A 10,847-nucleotide genomic window follows, 5' to 3' on the forward strand; every position below is an offset into this window, starting at 1 on the left:
GAGAACCCCAAATACCAACTCAGCCCTTAACAACTGTTACAGAACACCAGTGGGAAGCAGGGGAATGTCAGACAGGTGACAGCCTATGACCTACAGAGAACATAGCATTAAGTATCAGATCCTCAACCTCAATTGTAAGAAGTCAACTTACAGTGAGTAAGCCGGACACAGCCAGATAGAGCAGTGTATGTGGAAACTGGTGACCATCGAAAGGTAGGCCTAAACCATAGGCAAGAATGTGTCCTGGCCAGGGATCAGAATGGAAAGCTGAGGGAGGCAGATACTACTACTCCTCTACACAGGCTTTGCAGCACTACTCAATTCTAGACTGTAAACCAGGGACTTATTTCCTCAAGAACACGATACCGCAAAGAGTAAGTAGGCATCAATGATGCCATATGCTGCACACCAATGACCTGTATACTCTGAGTGAGAGAAGAGAGAATTGCATGACATGCAGATTATATCCTAATAAGAACACTTATTTTATTTATTCTTGTGTGTGTGTGTGTGCTGGGGTGTGCCCATGTGTGAAGTCACTGTCGGCTTTCTCCTTTAATTGCTCCCAGCCTTCCTTCTTCCTTTCTTTCTCTCTTTCTTTCTTTCTTTCTTTCTTTCTTTCTTTCTTTCTTTCTTTCTTTCTTTCTTTCTTTCTTTCTTTCTTTCTTTCTTATTAAATACACTGTAGCTATCTTCAGACACACCAGAAGAGGGCACCAGATCTCATTATGGGTTGTTGTGAGCCACCATGTGGTTGCTGGGATTTGAATTCAGGACCTTCTGTAGAGCAGTTGGTGCTCTTACCCGCTGAGCCATCTCACCAACCCCTGCCTTCTTTCTTAAGAACTTATTTTATTTTTAATTACATGTGTGTATGGGGGGGCGGGGTGTCCATGAGAGCACAGGTGACCAAAGAGGTTAAAAGAGGGCATCGGATCCCCTGAGTCTGGACTTACAGGCAGTTGTGAGCTACCTAATGTGGGTGGTGAAACCTGAACTTGGGTCTGCTGCAAGAGCAGTATACACTCTTAATTGCTGAGCTAAATCTCCACAGTTCTTCCCACCCCCTTTGTAAAGATAGAGTCTCTCTGAACATGGGCCTTGGAGGTTCAGCTAGGCTGCCTGGCCAGTGAGATCCAGTTATCCTTCCCTCTCTACTTCACTAGAGCTAGGACTACAGGCAAAGCAGTACTTGACTTCTTCTATGGGTCCTAGGGCTCAAACTCAAGTCCTCATACAACAGCTCCCCAGAAACAACCAATAAAGTTATTGAAAAATAAAGCTAAATTTGAGAGAGAAGGTCAGTTATCTCAAGCAATATAAAAGAGTCTGGGTCTCTAACTACATTCTGGTTCAACTCTAGGGTTATCAGGAAAGACCAGAATCTTACAGTTTTTAAGTGAGAAAGCCATATAGTCCAATTCCTTCTTGGTAGAAGTAACTTGCTTCTCGAGGGCTGGCAAGATGGCTCTGTGGGTAAAAGCGCTTGCTACACAAACCTGATAACCAATATTCAAACCCCAAATCATATGGTAGAAGAAAATAATTGATTCGCCACAGTTGACTTCTCACCTCCACAAATGTACCATGACAAACATGCACACATGTACGTGCACGCACATGCTCACGCACGCGCGCACACACACACACACACAAACACAAACACATTAAATCATTTTTTTAATTCTTTAATGAGAAAACCAAAGTCCAGTTAGAAAACTGAATAACTGTCCAGAGAACCCAGGTCCCCTCAACCCTCCTAACCGTCTCTTTAATCGTACTAGACCAATTCTTTGACAAGATCATGTAGTAACAAGAACATTGCCATCTCAAGGCCAAACTACACATCACTAAAATGTGAGTTCATTGCTTACCTGTGAGAGACAAAACAAAAACAAAAACAAAAACAATACCAAACAAAACCTCAAAGAATCCCTGCAAGTGCCCTTGCGGTCCTTAGGATATGAGCACTACACCCTTAGATTGTCCTCAAACACAGATATAGTTTTCGATTTCCCAGGAACTTATACTGTATTCCCCAGAATTTGTGGCAGACAAACTCTGAAAGTTCACTTACCCAGAAAGCACTGCATGCTGCCCAAGACAGTCCACAGACATGGCAGTTGCCTATGAGAGAGAACACAGTTTTAGTTCTCCTGGCAAAATAACCAGGAGAGAAGACAGACCTATCTTTGGCTCTTCTTCCTGTTTCTCAGGAATAATCCATTATCAGGTATTAGTGTTCTGTATTAGTGTTCTGCAGTGGATACTTTCCAGTGTCTCACCCTTCCTAATGCTGTGACCCTTTAATACAGTTCCTCATGCTATGGTGACCCCCCAACCATAAAATTATTGCAGTAGTACTTCATATCTGTAATTTTGCTACTGTTAGGAACTGTAATATGTTTTTGGAGATAAAGGTTTGCCAAAGGGTTGAGAACCACTGCTTTAAGCCCTTTTAGTTTCCACCCAGATCTTACATTCACTTTGACAAATGACAGCTTCTGTTTAACACACACACACACTAGGACTATACACAACCAAAACAGTACGTTCTAAGTTGAGAAGACAGATGTTCTAGAGCCCTCAGGGAATATGACTAGCAGAGAGCAAGAAACAGCTACTAACAAGACCCTCTCCTATGGAAGCTAAGCTAGAACATTGGTACTACAGAACACCCATTTCTTTCCATAGCACATGGGACCTTCTTGAAGCCATATGGCATATTTCTCAAATACCATCCCTACTGAATCCAAGGTTTTATTTTTAATATTTTAGCCATTTTTTATTATAAAGGGTTACATGAGGTTATTTTTATGCAAGTTCACAATGTACTTTAAGCATATTGTCACATGTACCCCTACACCCCACTATCCTCCAGGGTAATATTACTACTGTGTCCCATCTACATTCAGTCTGAAATTCCATCTCCCAGATCCTAGTGAGCATTAACGTCATGACTCAGAGCCTCATCTCCAAGTCTGTACCCAGTCTAGTGAAGGTAAGGCATGTGGCTGCCTGAATCCTGGGCAGTTACAGCCTTACACTGTCATTTCTGTATCATCTGTTTGGTCACTAATGCTCTAAGTTCTTCCCAAGAGAGCATGCTGGAAGAATTCACTTTGTGGATGCTGTCACAATCATAACCTATGAATGGCAACACCAATCCGACCCCCACTAGCTTCACTAATGGTTTTCTCACAGGTACCTACCTACCACTCAAAAACCATATCATCCCTAGTACTGGAGACATGAAGCCAGACTGTTCTCCCAGAGGCTGAAAAGTGATTAAGACACCTTCATATTGCCCTAGAGTCCTGAGCTTGACACCATGCTATCTCTAGAACCCTTCTGTGTAATGTACTGATTAATGCTGTAAAGAGGACAAGATGGTCTCTCCAACAGGGAGCAGCATCTTTCTAGAGGGCATCTCATAGAGAATCTGACCACAGCCTCAAGATTCTGGGTTCTTGATGCACATCCCTTGAGCCTGCCACACAAGGCTAATTAATAAAATACTCCTCTAGCGAGAGCTGCCAATGGTTTATTGGTATGATTAAAGAACCCAAGTATTCATCAGAGGAATGAATGGAAGTTTAAAGAAAAGTAGTCAACATCAGAGTAGATTATTATTATTCAGCCTTTAAAAACAGAAATGGCTCAGTGATTAAGAGCACTGACTGCTCTTCCAGAGGTCCTGAGTTCAAATCCCAGCAACCACATGGTGGCTCAAAACCATCCATAATGAGATCTGATGCCTTCTTCTGGTGTGTCTGAAGACAGCTACAGTGTACTTAGATACAATAATCTTTTAAAAAATCCTTTAAAAACAGAAATTGTGATAGATTCATGCTACAACAGGAATAATTCTTAGGATTACACCAAGTGAAACATACCTAACAAGACACTAGTACAAGATGACTCCACTTAGGGCATGTGTGGAGGTGTGAAAATGTCCCATAGGCTCGTGTATTTAAATGCTTGGTCCCCTGTGGGTGGGGTTGCTGGGAATGTTACCTTTAGGAGGTCCTGGAGGAAGCAAGTCACCAGAAGCAGGCTTTACTGCCTTACCTTACTTCTAGCTCTCCCTTTGCTTCCTGTGTGTGGTTGAGATTTGATCTCTCAGCTTCCTGTTCCGTCTCTCATACCTCCCCTGCCATTATGGACTCTCCCTCTAGAACCATAAGCCCAAATAAGCCCTTTCTTCAGTTATGGTATTTTATTACAGCAACAACAGCCAACACAAAAGGGAGTAATACTGCAGGAAAGCTCACAGAGACAAAGTAGAGGCTGACGAGGCTGGGGGAGTGTTGTTTAATGGGTATAGACCTTCTAGTTAGGAGGATGAAAAGTTAGGAAGGGAAAGTGACAACTGAGAGAGCTAATCACACTGGCCAGTTAACCTAGAGAGGCGATGGGACTCCCTATGCCACCTATGAGAGACAAAGGGGTCCCAGGGAAGGACCTGACGACGACTTCTGGGAGCTGAGAGTAAGCCCTCAGCAACAGTTGATGAGGATGCAGGAATTTCTGTCCTATCCCCTAGAGAGTGGACACTGAAAACCATCTGAACAAGCTTGGAAATGGATTCCTCTGAAGTGAAGCCTCCAAGTGGAAACACGGCTCAAAGATGCCTTGATTTTGGCAGTGAGCCACTGAACAAAGAAACCAGCCATGCAGTACCTGGACTTCTGACCTACAGAAATCGGAGCTAATAGATGGTTATTGTTTTAAGCTGCTAAATTTGTAGTGTGTGGTATACAATAACAGAGCACTAAGAAAAGACAATCTGGCAACAAACCAAAAATGCCATGCCTTGGGTCTCAGGAGCTCTACCTCTAATATCTACCCCAAAAAACAGCAAATGTTTTCTGGACAGAGCTGTTTATTTACAACTATAGTATGCATACCTATACAATAGAATAATTCATTTTTTTAAAAGATTTATTTATTATTATAAGTACACTGTCTTCAGACACACCAGAAGAGGGGGTCAGATCTCATTTCAGGTGGTTGTGAGCCACCATGTGGTTGCTGGGATTTGAACTCAGAACCTTTGGAAGAGCAGTCGATGCTCTTACCTGATGAGCCATCTCACCAGTCCCCCCACAATGTAATAATTCTTGTAGCACTTTTAAAAACACGAAAATGCATCAAAACTGCAAATATATAATAAATCACCATATTAAGGGATCTCTTATACATTTATTTATTTATTGGGGGTAGAGGATACATGTGTGCCACGGGGATGTGGGGGGATGTGTAGGTCAGAGGGTAACCTGCAGGTAACTCTCCTACCACATGGGTTCTAAGGCTTAAACTCACACCATCAAGCTTGGTGGCAAGCACCTTTACCCACTGAACCATCTGTCCAGCCCAGAAGGTTATTTTTTAAAAGGAACCACTAACTAAACAAACAAACAAACAAACAAGCTACCACTATGTTTGTAGGAACACATAGGAAAACTATGCTAGGTTGCCTCCATGAACTGGAGAAAAAAGAAATTCTCTCAACAGCACATGAAGCATTTTCCCAGAGAAAAAGACAATCTGAAGGGACACGAGGTGATGGCTCAAGGCCTTACTGCTGACAGGGCTCCATAGATGAGATGAACGAATGGAATGTGCTAAGTGAACGAAATAGCAAATGAACGAAAGGTGCTACGCAGTTATAAAGAATGGGGTGTGGAGTTTTGTTTTGTTTTTTTTAAAGATTTATTTATTATTATATGTAAGTACACTGTAGCTGTCTTCAGAAACTCTAGAAGAGGGCGTCCAATCTCATTAAGGATGATTGTGAGCCACCATGTGGTTGCTGGGATTTGAACTCAGGACCTTCAGAAGAGCAGTCAGTGCTCTTAACTGCTGAGCCATCTCTCCAGCCCCGGGTGTGGAGTTTTTATTTGAAGCCAAGGCAAGGGAGGAAAGGAACACTCAGGTAGAAAGAACGTCCTATCTGCCTGAAGGAAGGGGCTTGTAGATAGATTATGGATAGACCAGCGATGTACCTGAGAGGTTGGTATTTTATACCCCCTATTAAAACTTATATTGAGAAAAAAAAAAAACTTATATTGAGGGCCAGTGAGATGGCTTAGCAGGTAGATGTGCTTGCCATGCTGGCCTGACTGCCTAATCCACAGCAGAAGGAGAGAAACACCTCCATCCACAAGGCTTCCCTGGCCTCCAACTGTGCGCTGTGGCACTACACACTCATGCACACGGGAATAAGTAAAAACTTTAGAAGAAAGGTGTCTTTAAACAAGGCCAGAGAGATAACTCAGTAAGGAAAAGCAAAAGCACTTGCCAACGCAACCCTGAGAGCCTTAGTTGGTACCTAGAACCCAGGTGAAAAGCCAGATATGGTGGTACACATCTGTAATTTCAGCATTCCTATGGTGGTGGCGAAACAGGAGGCACTGCCTTAAACCAACTTCTAATCAGCTCTCTGACCTTCATGCATACTCATAAGCATGTGCACACAAAAACACACACACAAGCTGGGCACTGTGATGCATATCTGTAATCCTAACACTTAGCTGGCTGCAACAGGGGGGCCACACATTTAAAGACAACATGGGCTATATTTAGTCAAATACAAACAAACAAAACCATAATGACCTAGCAAAGAAATTAAGGCAGGATCAGAATCAATGATGGTTCCTGACCTAAAAGGCCCTGCTTCCAGGATACAGCTTTACTGAAACTGCAGGTAAGTCTGTCAGACCTTCCTGTCTCCCCTACTCAACCACTCCCATCCTCTGCCTTGTCATCACTTCTTCCCGGAAGGCCAGGAGCCTGCCACCAGCTGTGCTCCCTGTCATCCCAAAGCTGCTGCTGAAGCTAACTAAATCTGGCCCTGGCTCTGCAGCGTCAGCAGGACTAAGTGCATCTTTAGTGTAGTGTAGCATTACAGACGGCCTCGGAGCTTCCAGTTCATTCCCGAAGCCCATCTCAGAGTGCTCCCCTCCAAACGCTGCCCTTATATCCCAGCCATTATCAATTCTTTAAAATGAATTCCTGCCAGCCCTCCAAACTCATGTCTGTCTCTTTCTCCCTCCCGCCCCCTCACCTCAGGACCCTTATATCAAAGGCTGAATCTGCCTGGAAGACTCTTCTATCCTTTATCTGGCTGATTCTTTGTCTTTCTGAGCGTCTGTGTCTTCCTGTGTGTCTGTGTATGGGTGTGGTGTGTGGTAAGTACACTGCACATGCATGTCCCTGAGTGTAAAGGACAGAGGCCAACATGGAGTGTCTTCCTCCATTCATTGCTTGCTTGCTTGATTGATTGATTGCTTGATTGATTGATTTACAGAGTTTCTCACGGAACCCTGGAACTTACCAATTCAGCTAGGCTGGCTAGCCAGCAAGCTCCAAAGATCCTTCATGCACCACCATGCCCAGCATTTTATGTGGGCAGCAGGGACCCAAAATCAGTTCTTCATGAAGTTTGCACAGCAATTACACAGATCTCCAACTCCCCTCCCTTTGGGATTCAGTATAGATACTTGTAAGGTTTTGTTGGACCATCCCCTCACACCCAATATGAATTAGCTACATCTGTGTTTCTGCAGGACCTAGGATTCTGTTTCCTTGGCACTTGAGATATTTATAATGATATTTAGTTATTAGTACATTTCCCCCATTAGATTGCAATTTTCTTGAGGGTAAAAATCAATTTGCTAGTACAATGCCTAGCACATGTTATTCATTAACAAATTGCTTTAGTGATTATTTGATATTAAAGGCAACTTAAAAATGGTCCTAAACGCTTATGCTATATAACAACTTGTATATTAGTCTTCACAGCAACATCACTCATAATACTCCAAAAGTGGAAACAACTCAAATGTCCAACAATTGATGAATGGATAAATAAGATGCTGTATAGCAACAATGGACTATTACTCACTTATAAAAAGAAATGAGCACTATATAACCATATAGTGGAGTATTACTCAACTATAAAGAGGAATGAACTGGGTGGTGGTAGAGCACACCTTTAATCCTAACACCCAGGAGGCAGGCAGAGGTAGAGGCAGAGGCAAGAAGAGCTCTGTGAGTTTGAGGCCAGCCTGATCTATAGAATGAGTTCCAGGACAGCCAGGACTACACAGAAAAACCATGTCTCAAAACAAACAAAAAACAAAAAAAAACCTGATTCAAGTCAGGGTAAAGGTATGTTCTAGAAATGATAGTGGTGACGAACATATATTAAAACTCATTCAGGGGGCTGGCAAGATGGCTCAGTGGGTAAGAGCACCGACCGCTCTTCTGAAGGTCCTGAGTTTGGATCCCAGAAACCACTTGGTGGCTCACAACCACCCGTAATGAGATCGGACGCCCTCTTCTGGTGAGTCTGAAGACAGCTGCAGTAAATTGCACTGGAGTGAGCAGGGCCGGCAGAGGTCCTGAGTTCAACAGCAGCCGCACACATGATGGCTCACAGCCATCTGTTCAGCTACAGTGTACTTATACACATAAAATAAATAAAAGCAATCTTTAAAAAAAAAACTCATTCAGATGTGTGGCTTAAACAGGTGAATTGACAGTTAATTACTACAGCTCAGAGATCTGTTAATAAGGAAAGCTCATGAAGCTGGGTATACACTTATAATCCCAGCCTTGGGAGGCAGAGGTAGGAGGAACTCTGGGGATTCAAAGTCAGCTTGATCTACATAATAAATTCCAAACGAGCCTAGGCTAAATAGTAAGAACTTGGAAAAAAAAAAAGCTCATGTTTTAATATTCTTGTGATATTTTTATTTTTTAAAAAAAAACAGGTAATTATGTATTTAATAATAGCCAAATGCCAGGATAGATTGTATTACAAATCCATTTTGACTTGCAGTTAATATTAGCACAAATACAAATGGTTCTGTTAGAAAATTGATCTTGGGCTGGGCATGACTGTAAGCTCAGCACTTGGAAGGTGGAGGCAAGGAAAATCAGGAGTTCAAAGTCACCTTCAACTGAACGGTGAGTTCAAGGCCAGACTAGACCACATAAACTTGACAGAAGAAGAAGGAAGGCAGGAAGGCAAAGTATGTTGTCCGCTTATGTTTCCAGTCAGTGCAAATCAGAGCTGGGTCGTTTCCCCTAACACCGGTTTGTCTCCAGCCTGGGCATGGACCCTAATGAATGCATAATCAGATCTCACAGCCTGAAGCCACAAGCTGAAACGCACTGATATTAACAAGAATCAGACCATGTCACATAAGATTCTAGCTCTGTAGAAATTACAGAAACAGACACTGCTGCCAAAGCTGTCTTTGAGCCATCATTGTCTAACCCGAACTACAAATTGTTTATGCAGCAAGAGGGTGTTGCTTGAGAAATCTCCCTCTTTAATACAGGAACATCTCCCCTCCCTGCAAACTCAAATGCCACACAGAGTGTCATTGGGGAAATCGCCTCATCCTTGTAGGATTCAAGTTCCAATGTATAAACTACCAGGGTAGATGAGACATCACCTAAAGATCTCAGCTCTCAAAGTCTATTCTGTGAAGCCCACTCCTTACATCCTTAGGTCAGTCAGGCTTCCAACGCAATTAACAGGCATCAAGCAGTTAAAGTATGTTGGCCCCTGTGCTAGGTGCCTCCCAGCTATTCTATAGGGAACAGCAAGGCCTGAGGCTAGCCTGCTGAAGGCCTCCTTGAAATCACAGGGCTGGACTGCTGTCTGAGAACCTGGATTTTGGAAGTGTTCACACCAGCTGCTAGCAGTGGTGACACCTGAGTATGCTTTTCTCCTGAAGGGGGTCTGCACTGTCGGTACCTGCTGTAGTTCCTAACCAACCAGGCTCCAAACAGTACTTCAGGCACTGACACTGGGAGAATTGATGTCCTATGCTCCTCCACCACAAAAGGTCACTGGGGAGTCTGGGGCTCCTTTGGTCCAGTCTCTGCTCCCTTTGCTCTTCGACATACTCATCATCCTGAGGGTGCTCTAGGGAGCCCCTGATACCTAGTGTTTGCCTTGCCGTGCAGATGAAGAACTGAAGCCTATGAAGGTAGTAAGTTAGTCAAAATCACCTGGCCCAGATGGCATCACCTGGATCCTGGCTCAGCCCTCTATCTCCAAACCTTTGACTTCTGTGCTAGACTGGCTTTTTTCACTACTGTTATGGCATTGTTGTTTAAACTTTTAACAAAGTAAGTAGTTCACATCTGCTGTTATGTGGCTTACTACTGTGATCTAATTTACTGTTTTGTTGTTGTGTCAGTTTCAGGATTTTTTTTTTGTGGTTGGGGTTTTGTTTTGCTTTTGGAGATAGGGTCTCCTGTAACCCAAGCTGCCCTCAAACTTGCTCTGTATGGGAAGATGACCTTGAACTCCTAATTCTCCTGCCTCTACCTCCCAGGATCTGGTATTACAGACTTACTATTCACATCTTAACAAGTCACTTCAAAATGAACAAACTTGTTTCCTTGTTTGTTACTTTTAATTATGTGGCTCTTGGTAGAGAGAATGTATATGAAGCACAGGTACGTGGAAACCAAAGATCGTGCATTCCCTGGAGCTGGAGTTATACAGGCAATTGTGAGCAGCGTGCCAAGGGTGCCAGGACCAGAGTGTGATTCTCAGCACCCACACATACAGAGCCAGGTGTTTGGGGCTGGAGCTATAGTTCAGTAGTAGAGAGTTTGCTGCCTCCAGGGGACCTGAGTTCAGTTCCCAGATGGCTCACAACCTCCTATAAATCTCTAGATCCAGTGAATTTGATACCTTCTTCTGGCCTGTGCAGGCACCCACAAGCATGTTCATACAAGCACATGTGCATACTATCATACTCTCTCTCTCCCTCCCACACTCTCTCTCTCTCTCTCTTTCTCTCTCTCTCTCTCTC

The 10,847-nt window shown here is 43.4% G+C and overlaps 1 protein-coding gene across 6 annotated transcripts in view; it reads right to left on the reverse strand.

The window, feature by feature from the left end:
- Positions 1 to 10,847, reverse strand: part of Wdr59 (WD repeat domain 59) — a 76,111-nt gene that overhangs the window by 58,786 nt on the left and 6,478 nt on the right. For all 6 annotated transcript variants that reach the window (XM_031341465.1, XM_031341464.1, XM_031341462.1 and 3 more), the window contains exon 2: positions 2,078 to 2,127. In XM_031341465.1, the coding sequence (XP_031197325.1) occupies positions 2,078 to 2,127 (50 nt within the window). The remainder of the gene's footprint in view (positions 1 to 2,077; positions 2,128 to 10,847) is intronic.

This window comes from Mastomys coucha, unplaced genomic scaffold (genome assembly GCF_008632895.1).
Source record: "Mastomys coucha isolate ucsf_1 unplaced genomic scaffold, UCSF_Mcou_1 pScaffold22, whole genome shotgun sequence".
In the NCBI taxonomy this organism is placed as follows: domain Eukaryota; kingdom Metazoa; phylum Chordata; class Mammalia; order Rodentia; family Muridae; genus Mastomys; species Mastomys coucha.